Source organism: Mesoplodon bidens (assembly GCF_964165515.1).
Source record: "Mesoplodon bidens genome assembly, chromosome: 9".
Taxonomy (NCBI): Eukaryota; Metazoa; Chordata; class Mammalia; order Artiodactyla; family Ziphiidae; genus Mesoplodon; species Mesoplodon bidens.
Window position 1 is genome coordinate 105799614 of NC_138166.1, and position 21388 is coordinate 105821001.

The window sequence follows — 21388 nt, forward strand, 5'->3', positions numbered from 1 at the left end:
AACTGAGCTTTTGGACCCGGGCGAGTTCTGCGCTTTGTGGAGAGCCGTGACTATTTCTCCTTTTCCCTCTGGCCCCAGCATTCAGGGAACAAAGACTCCTCTTCTGTAGTCCAGCCTCCATAGGAATACAGACCCCACGAGGGCAGGATTTGCCCATTTTCTTGCAGCTTCTCCCTAGCCCGTGGTGCTGGAAGCATTCCCTAATCTGTTGCATAAATCATCCCATGGCACTCATTTCCACTGGGCCCCTGGAGTGCTGCCCTGGGAGCACCGTATCTCCCAGTCCGAGTGTACCAAGTGACCACCAGGTCTGGTTTGGGAGGACTGGGGGGTGCATGTTGGTTTATGACATTTCTCTGTTCTTTGGACCACTGGATAGTCCATGGTGGTGGTACGTTTCACAGTCTACTAAGTGTAGCAGCTTATTACTTGTCCTTTTCTATCCCAATAGGATTGATTTGCTTCTTGAAAGGAAAACAGAGCACAGCAGCATCGTGCTGTTCTCCCCACCCCTTCCCTCATCCTGTCCTGGTCCCCGAAGGCATTCGAGGCATCGGTAGGGCATCACGAGAACAGGACTTTCTTACGTGGAGCGTGTCCCAGGACTGTAGGACCCAGAGCTGGGCATGCTATAGCAGAAGCAGTGTCGCATCCTTTCTCCCGTTGTCTCGTAGAGAAGACCACATTTCCTTACCGTGTGATGCGGGGAGTTCCCTGCCCTTGCGGAGCTCCACTCAGCTGGATGGCAGCGTGAGCCCACGGGCAGGGTGTGGACGTGCATGAGAGTACTGCAGGCAGTGAAGCCGGGAGGGAGAGGTGGCCTCTTTGAGGCCTTCCTGGAAGTGTAGTGGTCAGACTTTGGTCCTTCCAGGGGCCGTCCCAACGTTCTGGTGGCCATCCCTCCACCCCAGGTGGGCGCAGCGGGTGGGCACAGCATGACCACGGTCTTAAGAGACTAATATTAGGCTTGTTCCCCTAATTTTTTTTCAGTAATTGAGATTTATTGGTTGTTTTGAGGATCAGTACACAGGACATTCCAGTTTGCACACAGTTCTTGATGTATGTACCAAAAATCTAAAAAGTCACGTAGATATTATTCTTCTTGAAACAGTAATTCCAGTGACTTTCCAGCTTAAATTCTGGAGGTAGCATTTCCTTAAGAGGATGTCAAGTACCAGTATCTTCAAATGTGGACAAGCTGTTACACCCCGAGGTCCACTGTTGCACAATTTGCTATCATACACACTGTACCTACATACATACATATGTTAGCCGACTCACTAGGGAACCTGGTTGGACGACCACCAGCACAGGTGTCCGAGGGCACTGAGTTCTGACTGGGATGGCCAGCATCGGGCAGAAGCCAGCGGGGAAAAGAAGTCATTTAGGATATTCGAGACACGTGAACTGTATGAGTGGGTTGTATCCAGTTGCCGTGTGATGTGCCGTGTACTACAGCGTATGGAGACCACCCCCGGTGTCTTCGGAGTGTTAGCAGACACCCATTCAGAAACCACTCTTTTCTGGTTGTACCAGAAAGATACCGCCAAATGATTTCCCCTCTTCAAGTCGTTTATACTTAAAAATGGGATGACGTGGGAATTCCTCCTAATTAAAAATGTTTCTGGAGCTCCTAAAAAAATCTTGCATTTACCGAAGAGGTGATAAATGCTCCCCTGCGATTGCACAAGGGGGAAGATGGGGACCACCCACGGGGCGCGGCTGTGCCCCTCCCAGCCCAATGCAGCCAGACCCCCGAGCTTCCTGGTGAGCCCCTTTGTCCACTGGGCTTTACACCTCCCTCTCCCTCTGGTTTGCGTTTGCTTCCGGGGAAGAGTCACCCTTTCCTGCTGCTGTCTTTCCACTTTGGGGGAACATTTTCCGCTCCGCCAGCCCTCGGTCAGCGGCAGTGAGGAGGTGCCCGGAGCCTTCACCCAGCTGGGCTGCGCTTGCTGCTGTCGGCCCCAAGCCGAGGCCGAGGGGTCTCACCTGACACATGGCGCGCCGGAGGGGATCCCAGGCCTCTGGTAGCATGGGATCCAGGCGGGATCCAGGACCGGGCGGGCAGGCGAGGCGGTCTCCACGCGTGATACCTGTGCTTCCCCTTCCCGTGGGCCGCCTGAGGGGACCGTGCGCAGTCGGCCCGTGCTCATGTGTTGGAGGAGCGTGGCGGAAGGGTCCTGTGGAGGCCCGGAACTGGCTGCTGGCCGCCTGCCGGGCAGGGTCTCGGTTCCAGCTGCTTCTGGAACGGCTGTGGTCCCGTGCGCCTGGCTGGGGCAGCTGTCCTGCCCGTGGTCTGTGCTTGGGGCTGTTGGCGCCCGTCGCAGCTCTGGCCTGAGAGTCTAGTGCAGCCTGGGGAGCCTCGGCGCTCCTTTGTTCCCGTGGTTGTTGAGGTGTTGGCGTGGCGCGCGTGTCCTTGGAGGAGGAGTTGTGTTGAGTCGGGCGCCTAGAAGAAGTTGACTAGTCGGGTGGAGAAATGTGTGCATCTAAAGCTGGTAGCCATGAATTGCTTTCCACAAAGAGAGTATGTGCCTACCAACGTGCTTGTCAGTACTGTCTGATAACAATTGTTAAAATTCATATTTCTGGTTACTGGATGAGGTGGAGCCTCTTGGTTGTTGTTGGCGGGTATCCCTGTTTTTCTGCAGTTGTTCCCTGATTTCACAGGGCCCTCTTACATCATTGTTTTATGAGTCCTTCGCCTGCTCTGTTAAAGTGATTTTCCTTTTCAGTTGTCATGTGTTCATTTGACGTACTGTGTGGTTTTTTGGGGTGGCCTTTTGTTTAATGTCCTACATGTTCCACAACTAAAAATTTTTCATATTTTTTTCATGTACTTTCACTTGTATGTCTTTGCTTCTTTAATTTACCTGGAACGTTTGTATGTGTTAAAAACACCCAACTTTCTCCCAGATTTCTTGCCAGTGCTAATACCTACTAAATCTCATTCAGCACGCGACTGTTCAGGACTTGTGTTCTCTTGTCCTTTGGGTCTTCTTTTCGGCCCGGGTTGCACTCTGTCATGTGGTTTCTGCTGGTGGAGTGCTTTGATGAAACAACTGCGAGTTCATGGCACATGGCCGCTTAGTCTACGTAATATGGTTTTTTAATAAGTCTTTAACGGATGTCAATATTGAGAAGAAACTAGAATCACTTGAGATTTTTATGTGGATTAAACTGTGTCTTTAGGAAAATAAGATTTTGTGAATATAAGACCCTACCCAAATTAGAATGTTTATTCTTTTTGATGATTTATTTCAGTTATTATTTATTACGACAGCCTTGGGTCATTGTTTTTTTGGCTGCGTTGGGTCTCTGTTGCGGTGCGCGGGCTCCTCATTGCAGCGGCTTCTCTTGCTGTGGAGCATGGGCTCTAGGCGCATGGGCTTGGGTAGTTGTGGTGCACGGGCTTAGTTGCTCTGCGGCATGCGGGATCTTCCCGGACCAGGGCTCGAACCTGTGTCCCCTGCATCGGCAGGCGGATTCCTAACCACTGCGCCACCAGGGAAGCCCCTTCGGTCATCTTGATGGAAGTCGTGCTTCAGCTGCACGGTCCAGTCCCTGTAGCCTGAGTGAGGACTGAGCAGGAAAGCCTGGTGGCTTGCCCCTCAGGGCCGGCCTATGTCCCGCGGGTGCCCAGGGCATCAGAGCATTACTTTGTCCTTTACGGAGCGGGTGGTAGGAGTGCCCCCGACAGCACACAGCCCTCGTCCCTCCTTCCCCTCCGTAGGCTCTGACCCTTACCCTGCTGCTCTCGGGGCCTTTTTCAGCCAAGCGGGCACGTGGCCCCAGAGACAGGGCTCTCCACTGGAGGAGTGTGGGCCTGGGGCTCTGCGGGTGTGGCCTGCTGGGTTCCTCCTCCCTCTGCCGCTCCCCCTTGTGCCTGGGGCTTGGCGGCTCCTGAGCAGAGTGACGTGCTGGGGTCGGGAGGCCGGTGTGGGGGGGTGGGGGGCGGAGGCTGGCTGTGCTGCTGCCTGCCTCCCTGGGTTTCCGTGTCGTGATTGTTCTCCAAGCGTACAACCCCCGGGGGTGTGTGGTGCTGAGATCCGAGCTCCAGGCACTGTTGGCCAGAGCTGTGACACCCCTGCTTTCCGGGTGAGTGCGGGGCCCCATCCGCCTGAGCCCGGCCGGCCATGCCCTCCATCCCGGGGTCCGTGGTGCCTCAGGAACTCCCCTCCGAGGAGCAGGTTGCTGAACTGCCCTGCCCCGCAGCTGTCTCCACAGACACATGAGTGATGGGTGGTGTCTTAACCCACGCGGGGCTGGCGGATGCCTCAGGGCAGGTTAAGGGGCTCCACCCTCTGTGATATTAACACAAAGGACGCTCTAAGCCATGGTGCTGGTGGGGAGGCCGACCCCACCGGCCCTTCACGGGAGCTTTGGACCCTTGGTGTGGATTCTGTGCAGGACTTGAGTTCAGAGGGGCTCGGACAGGAGAGTCCCTGCTGGCGTCTCCTTGACCTTTACCCTCGGTCCGCGTTCCTCCCGTGTCCGCACAGCTGCAGCCAGCACCACCGCCCCCCTCCTGCCAGAGCCTGGGCCCCTCCTGACTCGGTCCCCCTTCACGTGACTGCCTTCTCGGTCCGCCTGATGGTCTGTCTAATGCATCGCCACCGTGTCGCCTGCCCGCTATCTGGCAGCGAAAATTAAGTCGCTCCCTGCCTAGAATCGCCTGCGAGGTGCTTTCGACTTGGCCGTGGCCCGCGCTTCCTGCCTCCTGTCCCATCCTTGACGCCTGCGCTGCTGCACCCAAGTCACAGCGTGGTCTGTGCCGCCTCCCGAGCTTTCCTCCCCATCCTGGGAACGGCTCGCCTGCTGTTCCTCCCCTCTGCCCCTGCTTTTGTCTCTGCGTCCTCGGGCCGTTGATCTGCGTGGGCCTCATCGAGTCATGGTTTTCTGTTTGCGTGTGTCCAGCACTGAGTCCCTGAGAGCAAGCCAGCATCACATGTGCCAGGCACTTATCAGGCCCTAAATATTTGAATCCTCTCTTGGGCCAGCGATGCATTTTTGGGTGTCTGAGTCATCTACGTGTGTGTCAGTGGTATGCACGATAGGAAGAAGTATGGGATTAACCCCTGCCCCGACCCCTCAAAGAAAGAAAACAGCAGCCACACCCGAGGCCTGTTGGACTGTACGTATTTGGAAACAAGGGATTCTGTTTTTATATAAGGACGTTTGCTTTCATTTGCATGTTATCAGCCAGATTCCTACTGCATATTTGGACTCCATTTGGGGAACAAAGTGGAGCACTTGGCTTGGTGGTTGTGCCCGTGGGACAGCGGCTGGAACATTCCGCTCATAGTTCCTCTGTGACTGCAGGGAGCTTTGCCCCAGGGGCACTGGCAGGTTGTGCTTTGTTTTGAAATTTCATCTAACTTGGTGCTACAAGGCAGGATGTTTTCTGTTTCCCAAATGAAAAGGATGCTTGAATTGTATCCCACGTAAACTTTAGTTAATTCATGTGCGTTAATAGCTAATTTCTGCAGAGGAAAAGGTTAGCAGAAATTATGCCAAAACAGTAAATTGTTTGGGTTGTAAGAGTGGATGTGACTTATTTATTTTTCTTCAAGTAATGTGTTTCGCCTTTATATAGTAAATTGCTGAAACAATTAGTGAGTTTCCGTAGAAGAGGAATGTTTCAGCAGTTAACAGAAACGTATGGAAATTTTGGAAGAGGCTGTAGAAAGAAACCCAGAATGTGGTTGGCTTTCAGAAAGCGTGATGTTGGGAGTGGGGGGTGGGATGGGAGTGGCGGTCATCACTTCTTGGTGGTAACTCTTGGAAGTTCAGGTTGTACCAAGAGGCACCACGTGGATCTCTGAGGGCGGGTGCGGGTGGCCTGCGTGGGGGCCTTCTCTTCTCATGAGGGGGGCCTGTGGTGGCACTTTGTGTCCCATGACCCTTGGTGGGCAGTGCGCTTTTTTTGGAGAAGGTTTTTCAGAGAACAGCCAGCCCTGGGACGCCCATTCCACCATCCACATGGGGCCTGGGGGGGTCTGGAGGCACCAGGGGTCCAGTGAGTGCTAAGCCCCCCGCCCCTCCCTGAAAGTGGGTGCTGGCCGATGCTGGGTTTAGCAACTGAGCATCGCAGAGCCCAAGGCTCCTTCTTTAAAGGGGAGGAGCTTTGGCTGCAGGCGTTTTCTGGAGCGGGTGGTGGAGGCACCTGGGCTGTCGTCTGGGTGTCAGAGGGATCCTGTCTTTAGGGCAGAGTGTCTCGCCGAGGAGAGCCTCTGTGGGCCTCCCGGGCAGCGTCCACCGTGCTAGACACCATCCGGGAACCTTCCTCTCCGCGTCAGGAACCACAGGCTCAGGAGTTGTTGTGGCGACGGGGCTTAGGGGCGACGGTGTCTCCTCACGCAGCTGGACTCACAGCCCATCCTCTGAACCTGGGATGGAGCTGGGTCGGTGGCGTGAGTCCCTCCCTCCTGCCGTCTGAAATCAGGGCCCCACATGCTCAGCCAGGGCAGCTGGGCCTCAGAGGACGGGGCCGCCTCTTCCCTCTCCGCATCCAGGACCCCCTCGCCCGAGGCCCGGCCTCCCTGCCACGCCCTCGAGGCCCGAGGTGTCTCTGCTGCTTCAGCGGTTATGTCCCACAGCCGAGGGTGCCTTGCTGGGGGCTGGGGAGGAAGGGGGCCTGAGGGCAGAGTGTGGCACAGGCCTGCTCGGCCCTCCCCACGCCCACACCTGCAGGGGTGGGAGATCCTGGGCTCCACTCTGCCTTCAGGGAGAGGCCTGGTGGTTCCTTGTCGTGGGTCACGTGGTCCAGCCCCCTGGGCCTCCCCGACGCGGGATGGATGGACGAAGCCCTTGGAGCTGGGGCGGGTCTTGTGGGAGGACTCGGGGCGTGAGGGACGCTGTGAGAACGAGGAGCCCCAGGCGGCACGACGGGGAAGCCCTGGAACAGACTGGGACGCACTGGAGCCGTCAGAGCGGATGCGGGAGAGGCTGCCAGCAAGGCCTCTGCGGAGCCCTTGCCCAGGCATCGGCTCTTACCGCGTCTGCCTCTGGAGCTCCCGGTGCTGCTTTTCCCGGGGCCTCTCACGTCCCCTTGAGACGCCTGCCTTCCGGGAGAGGGGCTCCCCCTCCACCCAGGTGCTGGGCGGGGGAGGGCGGGGCACTGGCGTCCCCCGGCCCCGCCTGTCCTGAAGGCAGAGCCACCTCTGCCCTGGACAAACCTGTCCTAGGGGCGTCTCCAGGGCCTGGCTTCGGGGTGCACACGACAGTCGCTGGGGGCCGTTTCCAGATCTCTGCCATCTGTATCCTGGAACAGTTAGGGCAGCTCCTGGGGCGAGCTGGGCTGCCGTGTGGGGAGACGCGATAGAGGCCTGTGTCGGTTCTGAGACGTCAGCTGGGCCCGGGGAAAACGGGGGCGCTGGCGTCGGGGCAGGACGGCCTCCTCCCTGCCCTCTGGGGCTGCCCACTTTCCTTTGCACGCCGCACGTCTGCCGAGCCTCCTGTGCCCTTCGGCTTCTCGTCTCTCTTGCTCAGGAGCCGTGGGACACAGCGAGCAGCACGGGTCCGCTCACTCCCCCTTGTGTGCAGTGAGGCCAGGCCCCTGCAGGGCAGGCACCGTCTTGGACACGTGAAGTGGCGCGAGTTGACTGTGCGGATGGCCCTTATTCAGAGCAGCAGCAGCAGCGGGCCGTCTTCTCAGACAAGGGGGTCCCGTGTCGCCCACAGCTGACTGCACTTGTGGGTGTGGTGGCCGCCTCTTGTGTCAGTCCGTCAGTGCCTACTGTTACTCTCCGTGTAGTGCGGTGGGTTCAGAATGAGCGCTTGAATGAACACGTCGAGGGATTCCTTCCAGAAAGTGTCCAGCGGAAACACTCAGATAAGCTTCTCAACATCCACCTTTATTTCTTTCCCCCAAATCCTTTTCCCGGTACTTGAGACATGGAAGAGCTTTATGGGGACCTTGTGGGGTGTGGCTTGACCACCCTGCTCCAGACCCAGGGCCTCTGGGGCTCATGATGTTGGAGGCGGGCCTGGGGCACAGAGGTGACGGTGTCTACCAGGGCCGGCTCGTGCAGCAGTGAGGCGCCCAGCTGTGTGTCCATCGCAGCTTCTGAAGGGCTCGCCTCGGAGCCCAAGCCCGAGAGTCCAGCTCTCAGCTGTGGCCCCTGCGTCCACCCCTGGACAGTCCCTGGTCCAGAGACGGTACGGCTGGGCTCTCAGGCGGCTTCACAGAGGCGAGGCCGGAAGTGGGAGGGCGCCAGGATTTGCCTGGGAGGAGGGTGCAGGGGGCCGACCAGGTCAGTGCGAGCCCCTCGCCAGAGCCGGCCGTGCCCAGGGCGGGCGGGGAGAAGGCAGAGGCACGGCTGCTGGGGGAGGGGGTCCCCAGGACCCAAGAGTGTCCCCACCTTCGCCCACAGCGGGTCCCGGTCTTCGGGAAAGTCACCAGATCCTGAAGGCCTGGAGTGTGTTCTGTGCTGTGTGCTGGGATTTGTTCCGGAACGCCAGGAGTGACGTCTTAGTGACCGTCTCATCCTCTAACCAGACGGCAGGCACAGAGCGTGCCCAGCGGCCCTGAGAGCTGGGGTGGCCGGGGGCTAGGGACGGGCTGGTGTGTGCAGCCGGGGCCCGGGGTGACAGCACGGCTGAGGGGGCACGCCGGGCGGAGGCGGGTCCTGCGGGAGCCTCCCGGCCTGTGCGCTGGCGCCACTGAAGACGGTCAGGGAGCAGGGCAGGCGGCCGTGCGTGCGCGGGACACAGCCGGCGCTGTCCGCTCACCGGGCCTCCCGCGCCCGGCCTGGCAGGTAAGTGTCGTCTGTGCCCACGGCCGTGCGGTCCTGCAGGTGGGGTTTCCCTGAGCGGAATGGGGCAGGGGGAGCACCACCTCTTCTGAGCGGCCGACAGGGACCCAGTGGGTTTGAGCTGACCTGAGGTGAGTAACGTAGCGGCGGGCCGGCCCCCGGGGTGCCCGGACCTCCTGGGACGCCCACCCCTGCCACGTCCAGGCCCGTCACGGTCACGCAGCCACTCAGAGTGAACACGGTGATGTGTGTTGTCCAGTACCTGGGATGCTCAGGCTACACCTGTGGGCGACGTGTTATCCTTAAGGTCACATCAAAGCCACCGGGTGCGGTTGCGTCTGGAGCCGGGGAGGGGCCGGCTGCTCACCCCAGAGGCCTGCCCAGGCCGCCGCCGCCTCCCCAGGCCACAAGCCGAGCCTGTGGCTGGGCTGCTGGGTGCCAAGCTCCCTGACCACAGGGGCTGCGAGCCTGCAAGACCCTGTGGCCATGCTGGGGCTGCCCATGCTGCCCCGCCTGCCACGTCCAGTGCAGATCCTGAGGTCAAGTCGCCATGGTGGTGGTTTATTAGCCACAGTTCCGTAGGGCCCCCTCCCCTGGGAGGGCTTTGTGGATTTGGGAGTCATACCTGTGTCTGGACCCCGCAGAGCCCCCGGGGGGTGGAATGGCCCTGAGTGCTCCCAGCCCTGGCCCTGCCCCGGGACCCTCGCTCGCGCACGTTCCTCCTTCAGACGGGCGTGTTCTGGGGGCGCTCTGCCCTCCAGTGAGGCCTGCGTCCAGTCGGTGCCTGACGACGCCCCTCGGCGGGCACCTGGCCGCCCCTGCTCGAGGGACGGGGAGCAGATGTGACGGCCGTGCCCAGGGCCTGCTTCCTCAGCTCAGTGGTCTGCTCGACTCTGAGAAGCCGCCGTGACGGTGGCCATAGGTCCCCAGGGGACTGCTAGCGGTGGCATCTGGTGTGACGGTGGTCAAGGCCACGTGCGCCGACTGCCAGGTGCTCTCTCGGAGAGCGCTTGGATAGCTGGCGGCACAAGCGGCTCGCGCACGTCCCTTGGAGGGAGGGGATGTGTCCCTTGGAGGGAGGGGATGTGCTGTTGGGAGAGACTATGAGCCCAGGGCGCCCTGCCAAGCCCGTGCTGGGAATGTCAGAGGCCCTGTAGGGCGTGGAGAGCCTTAAAATGCACGCCCGGGGTCACCATACTTCTTGGCGGTGTCAGAGGAGGTATCCTCTGCGGAGTGGGGGCGCCGTGAGTGCGGGGGTGGGGTGGGGCCGGCGTGGGTGACTGTGGGTGGGGTGAGCGATGAACTCGAGTGCGGCGAGCGGGGGTTCGGTGAGCTCGGGTGGGGTGAGCTCGGGTGCGGTGAGCCGGGTGTGTGGTGAGCGGGGTGTGGTGAGCCGGGGGTGCGGTGAGCTCGGGTGGGGTGAGTGGGGGTGCGGTGAGCTCGGGTGCGGTGAGCGGGGGTGCGTTGAGCTCGGATGGGGTGAGCGGGGGTGGGGTGAGCTCGGGTGGGATGAGTGGGGGTGCGGTGAGCGGGGGTGCGGTGAGCTCGGGTTGGGTGAGCTCGGGTGGGGTGAGCCAGGGGTGTGGTGAGCGGGGTGCGGTGAGCCGGGGGTGCGGTGAGCTCGGGTGGGGTGAGCTCGGGTGGGGTGAGCCAGGGGTGTGGTGAGCGGGGTGCGGTGAGCCGGGGGTGCGGTGAGCTCGGGTTGGGTGAGCGGGGGTGCGGTGAGCGGGGTGCGGTGAGCGGGGGTGCGGTGAGCTCGGGTGGGGTGAGCTCGGGTGGGGTGAGCCAGGGGTGTGGTGAGCGGGGTGCGGTGAGCCGGGGGTGCGGTGAGCTCGGGTGGGGTGAGTGGGGGTGCGGTGAGCTCGGGTGTGGTGAGCGCGGGTGCGTTGAGCTCGGGTTGGGTGAGCGGGGGTGCGGTGAGCTCGGGTGGGGTGAGTGGGGTGCGGTGAGCTCGGGTGGGATGAGCTCGGGTGGGGTGAATGGGGGTGCAGTGAGCGGGGGTGCGGTGAGCTCGGGTGGGGTGAGCTCGGGTGGGGTGAGCGGGGGTGCGGTGAGCGGGGTGCGGTGAGCAGGGGTGCAGTGAGCGGGGGTGGGGTGAGAGCTGGTCCGGGCCAGTACTTGAGCTCAGGCGTCTGGAGGAAATGGAGGGGAGGCCCCACGCCTGTACCCAGTACTGAACTTGGCGCTCTGGGTCGTGTAATGGTGCGGAAATGATTGTAATCGCGCACCTCCCTGAGAGAGCAGTTCTTTGTTACAGGGAGCGTCTCTGCAGGCCCGTCGTCCTCCGTGTTGGCGGGGTGGTGGGGGCCGGCAGCGATGGAGGGAGGGTCTGCCTGGGGAAGAGCTCGAGTGGGTGAGCGCCTCGGATCACGGTGGCTGTCACCTGCTTGGGGCTCAGCGGTGTGTGCCCTGGATGTCGTGGTTTGTGTGACGGGCCTACCCACCCTCCAGGGAGCAGAGTTGTTGAGGCACAAGAAGGCTACTGCCTGGTGTCACTGTTCCCGTCAGACGCGTTGTGTCCTGCGTTGTTACCGGGTTTCTGACAGCCTTTCCCTTAGGCCCCGCCAAGCCCCCGTGTGACTGCTGATGAAAACCCCCCAGAGAATGAAATTTGAAGTTATTCGGTGACTGTTACCATTCGTTTTTTAATTTTATTGCTAGTATCCACCTAATGTGCAAAACTTCTGTTTTTGAAAAGACCAAGAGAAACACAACCTGGAGAGCAATGAGAAATGTTCTTGGCTGTGCCTCTGGTGACAGGTGACCGTGCGTGCGGGTCCCCGGCCCAGAGCTCGGAGCCGCCCTGTGGCACGAGCGGGCGGGAAGCAGGGTGGCCGCCGCCTCCATCACCGCAGGTCTGTGCAGGTCCTGGCATTACAGCCGCCTGAGAGAGAGACGGATGGCTGGCCCGGAGCCCACTCCCCGGGGTGACACCCTTGTGCCTATGTTCTGAGGGTGACTTTGCCCCGGGAGCCCCGCCCTCCCTCTTGAAGGGCGGGTTTGCTTTCAGATCGGGACTCACTGCCGGCCCCCTGGGGGCGGGGTGAGAAGCTGCCGCTGTCACTGGATTTCCGCGCTACTTTGGTTTCTTCCGTTCTCTCTCGGAAGATCCGGTTGAGGCCGGGCTCGATAAGGGCCTCCTCCTCCGGCACCAGGACCTCCCGCCGCGCGGCTCATGCCCGTCTCCGTCCTGTGCTTTCAGGTGTGGCCGACGAGGACGCCTTCGCGGAGGAGTGCCGGCGACGAGGCCAGCACGCGCTGCCCGGCCAGCCCGCCAGCACCAGTGCCCGCCCTCTGAAGTCCCACCGGCCAGCCTCTGTGCCCAAACACGCACCCCACCCCCCGGGTGAGGACGAGGACCAGCCAGGCCGGCACCGGGCCGGCAGCAGCTGGGAGCCCCCTGCCGCGTTCCCCGCAGGTGTGCACGGGGGGTCCGCCGCGGAGCCTCCCCGCGGGGCTGCCTCCCGGGGCCCCCGAGGACCGAGATGGCACCTGTGTTGCTGCGTCCTGGCCTGACGGACGGACGGGCGGGTGCGGGGAGGCCGCGTGGAGCCCACACTAAAGCGGGGTGCCGGTCTCCCACCACGGCATGCCGTGTGTTGTTGTGGGCAGCAGCTGAGCCCCTTTGTGTAACTTTCAGCTTCATGCTGGGGGTCTGGTCCCGCAGAGCGGCCGCCTGCCCAGCCTCTCCTGGGGGCCCTGCGGCTTCAGCCATGCCTCCCTGCCTTGCTGTTGACTGCTGTTGAGTTACAGGCAGAACCTGACACCCGCCCCCAGGGGTCCTGTGGTCAGGTGGATGGGTGCTGACCCACCCTTACCCCAGGGGAGGTGTCCCACCTCTGGATGCACTGAGGTTTTGTGACCCCCTTTCTCCAGACCCCGCTCTGCCCTCTTCCAGCTTCTTGACCTGTAATTTCTTAGAGAGCCCAGATGGGTCTTTGAAGTGTGTTCCCTGTAGAAAGTTCTGGATTACTTCTGACAGCATGGCTGTGCATGCACGTGGACCCTGGCTGAGTCTAAAGACCGATGAAAATCTAGTTTGAATTACTCATCAGTTTGAAGCGTTTGTGCCCGTCTTGGTTCTCAGCACTGGAAGTCGCCAGGTTGACCACAGCAGGTTGTGTGGAGGAAGAGATGGATCCTTGGTCCCTTGTTTCAGGGTGGTGTCTCTGTGTACGTCGTGAGGTTAATTCTGTGAACCTAGGGCACGAGAGCATGGTCTGCGCAGGGAACTGAACGGATGAGGATGAGGTCCGTCCCTTTCTTCTCCCAGAACGTTCTGCGGGGAGCTCTGTCCCTCCAGTCCCCTTCTGGCCCTTTTTATGTGGAGCCGGGGGTGTGTGTGGGTCTTGAGGAGGACAGGGATTTGACCCATCCACCCACCGGAAGGCCGGTGTCCTGGGTTCCCAGCCAGGTGCAGAGCCCCGCGGGACCGTGTGGACTTGGCACCGGCTGCCAGGGAGCAGTGCCACCCAAGGAAGATGGGCCATTTGGGAGTGTTAGCCTCTTCCTGGGTAATTGAAAGAAAAATAGAGGTGATTGGAAGGGCTGTGTGAATTCAGAACAAACTCGTTCTGCCTTGAATGGGCGTGTGGATGTTTTCCCCAGATTTATCGTCATCTCCTGGTCCTGACCGCTCGTTGGCTGGACTTGGCGAGGCGCAGGGTTGTGGATGCAGTTTCCCTGAACAAATACGATTTGAACAGGGACTTTACGGGCTGTCCCTTTGGTTGGAAGGTCACCGTAAACCTGGGTGTCTAAACTGGGTGGGAATATCCCAGTTCCCAAGGGTGAGGTGTGTGGGCTCAGGCCTGCCTGGAGGAGCCTTGTTTAGACATCTAGCTGGCTTCCTGAACAGGAAGTGGACCTGGGGTCACAGTGAGGCCCGTGCTGCCTCTGAGCGCCAGAGACGAGGGCTGTGGACGGAAGGAGAGTAGCCACTGCTGGGGAATCATCAGAAAATAATTCTTGGTGAAATCTTGCGCTTTGTCAGTTTTTACCATTAGGTCCCTCCCAGGTGGTGTTTCCAGGTGGGGAAACCGTTGACTTACGAACCCCGCACATGCTTACACACAAGGATGAGCAGTGGCCTTGTGCTTTTGCTGAGTGCTTCCTGCCCGTGTTCCACAGCGATGGCGGGCGGCCAGGGCTCGGCCCAGCAGGTGCTGGGCGCTGCGGAGCACACCTCTTTTTTTTATTTTGTGGTTTGTTTCCTTCTTTCAAATCAAACTACGAGGCCTTCAAAAGAGTGTCAGAGTGAATCACCAAAGAATTAAAGATATGCTTTTTACATGACTGTAGTGAGCTCGTTTGACTTCTTATTGAGAGACGATAGAGCTACTCCGGAGGAAGACTCCAAAACCGGGACAGTGGAAAAGGCTGCTGGGGTAACAGGGCAAAGCTAGGTGCCCAGCGGGTCAGGGCCTCCAGGGAGCAGAGTGATGGGCACCCGCCGGGCCGCTCTGCTGCCCCTGTCCTGCCCCGCCCTGCCTGCCCCTCCAGCGGGCACGCTCCGCGTGGTCTGGAGGCTCCCGCGGTGACTTCCTGCCAGGCTTTCACATTGCGGGCAGCTTTCTTAGAAGCATGTGGTGAAGGGCTTGGTTCCCTACAAAGTGTCCAGTGCCCCCACTTGGTGCTTCAGCCATTTGAGCAATCGCCGGGCTAAGTGCCCCCAGGGCTGGCGGGGTGGGCAGTGGCCTGGCGGGTTCTGATGATTTTAGGCTGAAAATGAGCTCTCGCTTGCGATGCGCTCAGGCCGCAGAACATGGGCTTGATGGCTCCTGGGAGGATCTCCCGTGTTGACGGTGCGGCCCCTGTGGTTCAGGGTCAGGGTGCGGCTAGGGGAGCCTCGGCCCGTCTGCGGGGGGCGGTTCTGTGTTCAGCCCGACGGTGCCGCCTTACCGGCATTCACTGTGTTGTGAACCTGCTGTGAGACGGGGTGACCGCCCTGGCTTTATTTCAGAGGACACATCGCACGCCTCTTGGAGCCCGTAAATTAGACGGCGAGATGTGGATAAAGGTTTAGTGTTTCTCATTGACGGGTTCCACACACGCCGGAGGTCTACCGAGAATGTGTAACTGTGAAAAAGGAAAATTAAAATTATTCAGCGTGAAAAAGAAATTCACAAATGAAAGGATAACATTGATCCTTTAACTTCCTAGCTCTGCCCGGTGTGTGCCCGGGACCCCTTCTGGCTTAGGGGATTCATGAGTGGAGACGGGGCCGGGGCCCGTGGCCCCGTCGGTCTGTCGACGTGGTCGAGTGTGGAAGGGACAACTGAGAGGAGCGACTTTGGCCGGAGCAGCCTGGTCACAGGGACGGGGCTGCTGTGCGTTGGCGGTGGGTTAGCGGGTGTTTCTTTTCCTTCCTTTTGGCTTATCATGCAGGTAGCTGAGTCAGGCAAGAGGACGCTGGGCGTGAGGACCTCCAGGGCCCCTGCCGCGGCCCCCGTGTCAGGGCCACTTCCGTACAGCACGTGACCTGGACGGCTGTGCTGATGGGAGGGCAGGCAGGACACAGGCCGCAGAGCCCTGGGGACCAGCCTCCAGCCTCCACCCTCTGCGAGCAGATTCCAGGGGCGTCTGAGTCGGTGGTGAGGCCGGGAAGCCCCGGCAGCCTCGTCCTGTTGGAGGCACATGTGTGTCCTCAGCTTCCCCACCGCCCTGCAGCGGGCATCGTGATCAGGTCCCGGTTGGCTGTCGGCACCCACCTAACTGACCCCCGGGCCTGGCCCTCCCAGGGGTGGTTCTGTGTGGACACATGCGTGTCGTGAACAGACTGGGTCTGGGTTCCGTCTGGAAAGAGATTGTGTTCTAAAATGGCACCTGCCTCATAAATTAAAGTCTCGAGGATGCTTTTATGTGCTCTTCCCAGCAGGCTTAGGGGCCCACGTGCATTAGGTCACAGGCCTGCAGTGACCCCGGCCTGGTTCTAGGCTGACTGTTCAGAACGATCCTTTGTTACCAAATTCAGCATCCCACTCTGCCCACATGTGTGTGGACTAACGCAGCACAAGGTCCTGAGCTGTTTTTGCAGAAATAACCCGGAGCTCTTCTGGCTCTTTGCACAAAATCTCAGGAGGGTGAGCAGGTCACACCCGCCTCTTTCTCCCCCGGCTTCGGGTAAGCACACGGCACAGGGGAAAAGGTTGGCGTGGGGCATTGGTTGAGCCCCGGACCCTGTAACAACTGGGCTTCTCCCTGCAGAGGGGGCCCCGGGGAGGCCCATCCCCTGAGGCGGAGCCTGCCCTGCCTTGTCTCCAGGTGACCTGGGGCTGGGTCGTGGGGACAGATGATGGGCGGGCCCGCGGGGCTGGGATGCTGGTTGGATCACGTTAGAGCTTTACATCGCCAAGTTTGAAGTCCGTCCGTGTTTTTGTTGAGCCTTAGATATGGAGCAGATAGGAGTGAGGACACATAACTATCGCGAGGTTGGTTGGTTTTAACGGGGGGATATCTAGAGACACGTTTGCCTCTTGGTGGGGCCACAGCTGCTCCTCTGCAGTGTTTCACACGCCTGTTTCCTTAGGATTTAAAGAAGGTGGCAAGAGGAAGAAGCAGAAGCAGAGAGAAGAGTCGAAGAAGAAGAAGTCGACCAAGGGCCGCCCATAGACGGGCCGCGGTGGAGCAGCGGGCGGCCGGCCGAGGGGCTGCACACACGCGCTAGGTGCCGTACCTGCTTCTCCACCGCCCTGAGACCGCACCTGCTCGGCGCTGGGGACGCTGGGGGCGCACCGGTCAGGGCCCGGGGGGCGGGAACGCGGAGCCGCCGGACCGTCCCTGCTGCTCCAGCTCTGCGCCCGCGCACCCCCCCGGGCGGCTGAGGCCACCCCTGCTTGCCTGGCGCACACCTGCGGAGATGCTTGCAGCTTTGGCCGTGTGGGGCTCCCGACGGCGCGTGCATGCTTGCGGCACGACCTTCGCTCCTCCGCTGAGTGTGTGAATCTAGACTCAAGTGAAGCACAGGGCGACGTAAAGGTGACTCCTGACCCCGGGTGACCTTCTCTTCAGTTTCGGGGGAGCCAGGCCTTCACGGTGACCTGGCCGCTCGAGGTGTGGAGCCCCCTCACGTTTATGGTTTTACTTCTCATCTTCTCGAATAGCCTGTCTTTCCTTGGGTCCGTAGTTGTTTTGGCAGGGACACAGGAGTCTACAAACTTCTGTTCAGTAGTAGCGCCTCTGGCTCTCAGCTTAGGCTCAGGCTGGGGGGAAGCAGACGAGCCCCTCCCACGTGCAGCTCGTGAGGTCCTGAGCACAGGCGCGGAGCTGGGTACGGGCTCCAGCACCGGCTCCTTCAAAAGAAGCGCTTCCCTTGGGCCGGGCTCTCCCAGCTTCCTGCAGCGACTCCTCCGCAGGATCGAGGCCCCCAACCCCCTCCCCGCCCGCCGTCAGGGCCCCTCCTCTCTATCCCGCACCCGCCTGAGTCCCCTTGCCCTTTGCCCCCGGGCACCGAGGGCATCGTGAAAAGCTTGGATGGGATTTTCAAACGCCAGCAGCTTTCACCCGGCAGTGTTGGGAGCCCGGGCCCTGGGGGCACAGCTTTCATGGCCGAGCCGCGGGCTTGGGCGCCGGGAGCGAGTGTGACACGTGTGGTTCTCTGGTGACTGTGCAGTTTGCTCCATGTACCTGGTTGTGGTGGAAGGTGGTGCGGACTCCTGGGTGAAGAGTGAACTGGTGTTTGATGCTTAGTGTGGACAATGTAACCATGAAAGCGTAACGGGTTTGAAGCGCTGCCCACATGAATAAACTGTGAGCGTTACTGACTAACACGCACCTGCCATCGTTTATAAACGTCAGTTGTTAGTAATTAAAAAGAAAAGCGGCTCTTCTCTGTCATTTCAGTTATGAGAGATCAAGTGATGTTCTGGGGGCAGAAGGGCAGAAGTCGGTTCTGAGATGCATTTACTGTAGGGTGGAGATGTTGTTTTAAAGATGACGTTGCCACTGAATGTACCATGTATGAAACCAGCGGCCTTGCTGACACCATGGGAAGCACGGAGATGAGCCGGCCATTCCTCCACACTCTGTCTTGGCCGAGGACAGTGGTCACGTCCCGGGGCCGTGAAGGAGGCTCACTCCTAGGACTTGGAGCCTCTCCGAGTGGGGATCACCACGCACGACGCCCTGACGTGGTTCTCCTCAGCTGCTCTCAGCCCAGAGCTTCCCTGCTGTGGGCACCCAGGGGGAGGGCTGGCCCGACGCGAGGAAGGTTTCAGGTCCTCAAGGCCGGTCCCCCAGGTTAGGACAGACACAGTGTCCGTGCCATGGGGCAGAGCCCCGGTGGTCATCAAGCTGCTGGGGACCCCACGTCCATCTTCACACAACCCTGCTGCAGGCCGCTCCTGAGTGAAGAAGGGAGGCCCCTGGAGGGCAGGCCCACAGGTGGGTCCCGCTTCAGAGGAGAGGGGAGGGAGGGGGGCAGAACGAAACCAGCCCAGGGGTGGGCACAGAGCTTGTGGGGCTGGAGCCACCTCTTCCCCTGTGTTAGGAGGGTTAAGGGCTGCAAAGCTCACGTAAGAAACATTCAGTTTGAAATGCATACGCTTTCATAGGACCTGCCGTGTCCCGTCCCCAGTCTGATGGGGCAGCATTGAACCAGGAAAATGCTGTGGAAACATCCACAGGGAAACTCTTCCAGACTCTTGTTTGGGGCCTTCAAAAAGTGGGCCATATAACATTAATAATCACGCCTGATTTTTTTTTCTTTCACTTTTGCCAAAATGAGGTTTTATTTTGAAGGTTGTTTGACAGTAGGGAGACCTAGGATTCACCGGGCTCGGAATCCAGGTCACGGCTCTGCTCACGCCGGAGGTCCTGGTCACCCTGGTTGCCTCCGCGGAGCTTCTGCACCACTAGGAGCAGAAACTGCCCCTCCCTCCTTCCTCGCCATCTGAGTCTGCCACGCAGAGGCCATCCTTTCGGGTCGTTTGGTCTGCAGTTGCCCACTTGGAGGACCCCTCCGGGCGCACCCCTGTGTGCAGCGCCCTCTGGTCCTCACAGGTGTCGTCCTGGGAACCTGAGGATGGCGTGGGGCCAGAGTGGACGAGGACCGCTGGGCCTGTGGCTCTGGCCCTGCCACATCGCCCCCTCCATCCGGCACTGAGCAGCCGGGCAGCTCTGAACACCACACCGGAGGTGACGCGTGAGAGGCGGTGCGCCCCCCTCCTCGCGGACAGAAGAGCAGACGGCACCGCTGAGCTGACGGAGGCCCGGCCGCGGGACGCGGGTGCCGGGGGTCGGGAAGGGCCGGGCAGGGCAGCCCCGCGGACGGCCGTGGCTCCAGGTGGGCAGGAGGCAAGGGCGGCTGCGGAGCTGTGTCTGCCCAGGAGGGCAGGTGGCGGCCCGCTTGGTCCTGCTGGTGGATGGGCCCTTCCCCCGCCTGGTGCGCAGAGACGAGACCGGGTTCTGGAGAGTGCGGTGTTTTCTTGTCATCGTGCTGCCCTCTGGGGGGTCCCTCCCTCACCCTGCGGCTGCTCCCTCGGCCCAAGGACGGTCCACCTGGTGCTCGGCGCCCAGCCACCTCAGGGAAGAGCCCGGCTCGCTCGGGGGCAGGTTTCCCCGGGGCCCGCCTCCCGCTGGGCCCCCGCAGAGCCCGCTGTGCTTGCCTGGCCTGGGACCTGGGGACAGACCCGCGGGATTGCGGGCTGTCCAGGGGAGGCGGCCAGTGTTCTCAGCCAGGTGACTGCCATGAGCTTCGGGGACGCCGCAGGCGTGTCACCCCGGGTTGAGAGCAGGGGCCCGTGTCCCACGCAGAAGTCCGGGCTGCCGGCCCCCGCCCCGCAGGGCCTGCCCAGAGGCCTTTCGCCCCTACAGAGAGGGGGTGTCCCTTGGGACTCTTCCCCCACCCCCGGGAGCCGCTCCCGCTTGGGTTGAAGCCTGGAGCGTGCAGAAGATGCACGGGACCCGCTGGCCTCCCCCTCACCGGCCTTGGCCGACAACTGGAGACCACGACAGCCCTGCCTTTATCGCGGAGACGGCGGGGCGGGGGGGGGCCTGGCCCGGGGACTCTCCCCAGCCACCAGCGTCCAGCCCAGTGCTTTGCAGGGAGGCTGCTGAATATGCGTATTTTGAAGAAGTGAACGAATGAAGAGGCTGAGGAGGGGGCGCCCGGGGTCCCAGCCTTTGGAGGAGCAAAGTCACGGGAGGCTGCCGTGGCCCCGTTACCGCCTGTCCACAGCTCTGCTATGAGCTGCTGAAGATGCCATGTTTTTTAGTCCTGGTGAAATACAGAGAACATAAAATGGACCATTTTAAACATTTTTCATTGTACAGCTCAGGGGCATTCAGCACAGTCACACTGTTCTAACAACAACACCACCATCATTTCCAGCACTTGATCTAATCTTCCCAAACTGTGTCCCCGTGCAACATGACTCCTGTCCCCGCTGCCCGCCCGGGTCCTTCTTTCTGTCTCTGATTCGGTGACTCCAGGACCTCGTGTGAGTGGGGTCACACAGGGTTCGTCCTCCTGTGACTGGCTTGTCTCGCCCAGCATCCACGTTGCCGTGGGCATCAGATTTCTCGGCTGGGGGCTTCCCTGGTGGCGCAGTGGTTGGGAGTCCGCCTGCCGATGCAGGGGACACGGGTTCGTGCCCCGGTCCGGGAGGATCCCACATACCGCGAAGCGGCTGGGCGCGTGAGCCATGGCCGCTGAGCCTGCGCGTCTGAAGCCTGTGCTCCGCGACGGGAGAGGCCACAACAGTGAGAGGCCCGCGTACCGCAAAAAAAAAACCACCCAGATTTCTCGGCTGAATCACATTCCGTGGTGGGTGACCACGGTCCCCGGAGGGGTGGACACTTGGGTCGCTGCCGCTGTGCCGCATCCAGCCTGCGCCCTGATGTATAAGCAGCAGAGGGTCCAACCCTTCGGGAAACGTCCCGTCCTCTGGCGAGCCGTGTGCTGTGTCAGCTCCCGCCCCGCTCGGTGCATGGCAGGGCTGTTTTGCTGTCTGTGGGTCGGGGGGCAGCAGGAGTGGACGGGCCCATGGAGCGTCTCGGGCACCAAGCGAGCCCGAGGCTTGGCAGGAGCCGGAGACACGGGGCTCCTGCCTGGGCGCAGCCGGCAGAGCCTTCCCTGCCGCTGTGGCTCAGGGCCTGCCCGGGGCCGCTGCCTCCCAGTTGCGGGCGGTCCTCACGGCAGGCCCCCGACTTCCCGCTGCCCACCTGGAGCTGCTGAAAACGGCGGGGCGGGGCGGGGAGGGCGTCCCGGGCCCGCAGCCAGGTGGCTCTGGGTGGACGTGTGGCACCAGGCCCCTTCCTGGGCCCGCCTCCCTGCCTCCTGCAGCTCGCACGGGCCCCGTGGCCACTGACCCCCCTCGGAGGCGCCCCTGGGTTTTCCGCTCAGTCTTGCCCGTGCCTGGGCCACCCGGGCCCCTCCCCACACCTGCTGCATCCACCTGGCTCTCAGCTGAGTCTGCCTGGGGTGGGAGTGATGGGTGTGGACACCAAAGGCGCCCCAGTGTTGGGTGGCTGCGGGACAGGCCCTGGGGTGGGTGTTAAGGTCTCAGCAGGCATGGTTACCGCCCAGGGCCGAGGCCCCCAGCCCAACTAGAGACCCATTCTTGGTAGAGGCAACGTGAGGGCAGAGGGATAGTCCAGCTCGGCGCCTGGACCAGGCCGCTGCCTCGGACCCCACT

At 61.1% G+C, this 21388-nt stretch overlaps 1 protein-coding gene across 4 annotated transcripts in view; it reads left to right on the forward strand.

Moving 5' to 3' along the window:
- The window catches only part of DNAJB6 (DnaJ heat shock protein family (Hsp40) member B6), a 58483-nt gene extending 41987 nt beyond the window's left edge, over positions 1 to 16496 (forward strand). For 2 of the 4 annotated variants that reach the window (XM_081244593.1, XM_081244594.1), the window contains exons 9-10: positions 11956 to 12171; positions 16282 to 16496. In XM_081244593.1, coding sequence (XP_081100719.1) covers positions 11956 to 12171; positions 16282 to 16364 — 299 coding nt within the window. In that variant the 3' untranslated portion in view covers positions 16365 to 16496. The remainder of the gene's footprint in view (positions 1 to 11955; positions 12172 to 16281) is intronic. The other 2 variants (XM_081244595.1, XM_081244596.1) reach the window with 2 other exon arrangements.
- The last annotated feature ends 4892 nt before the right edge of the window (positions 16497 to 21388 follow it).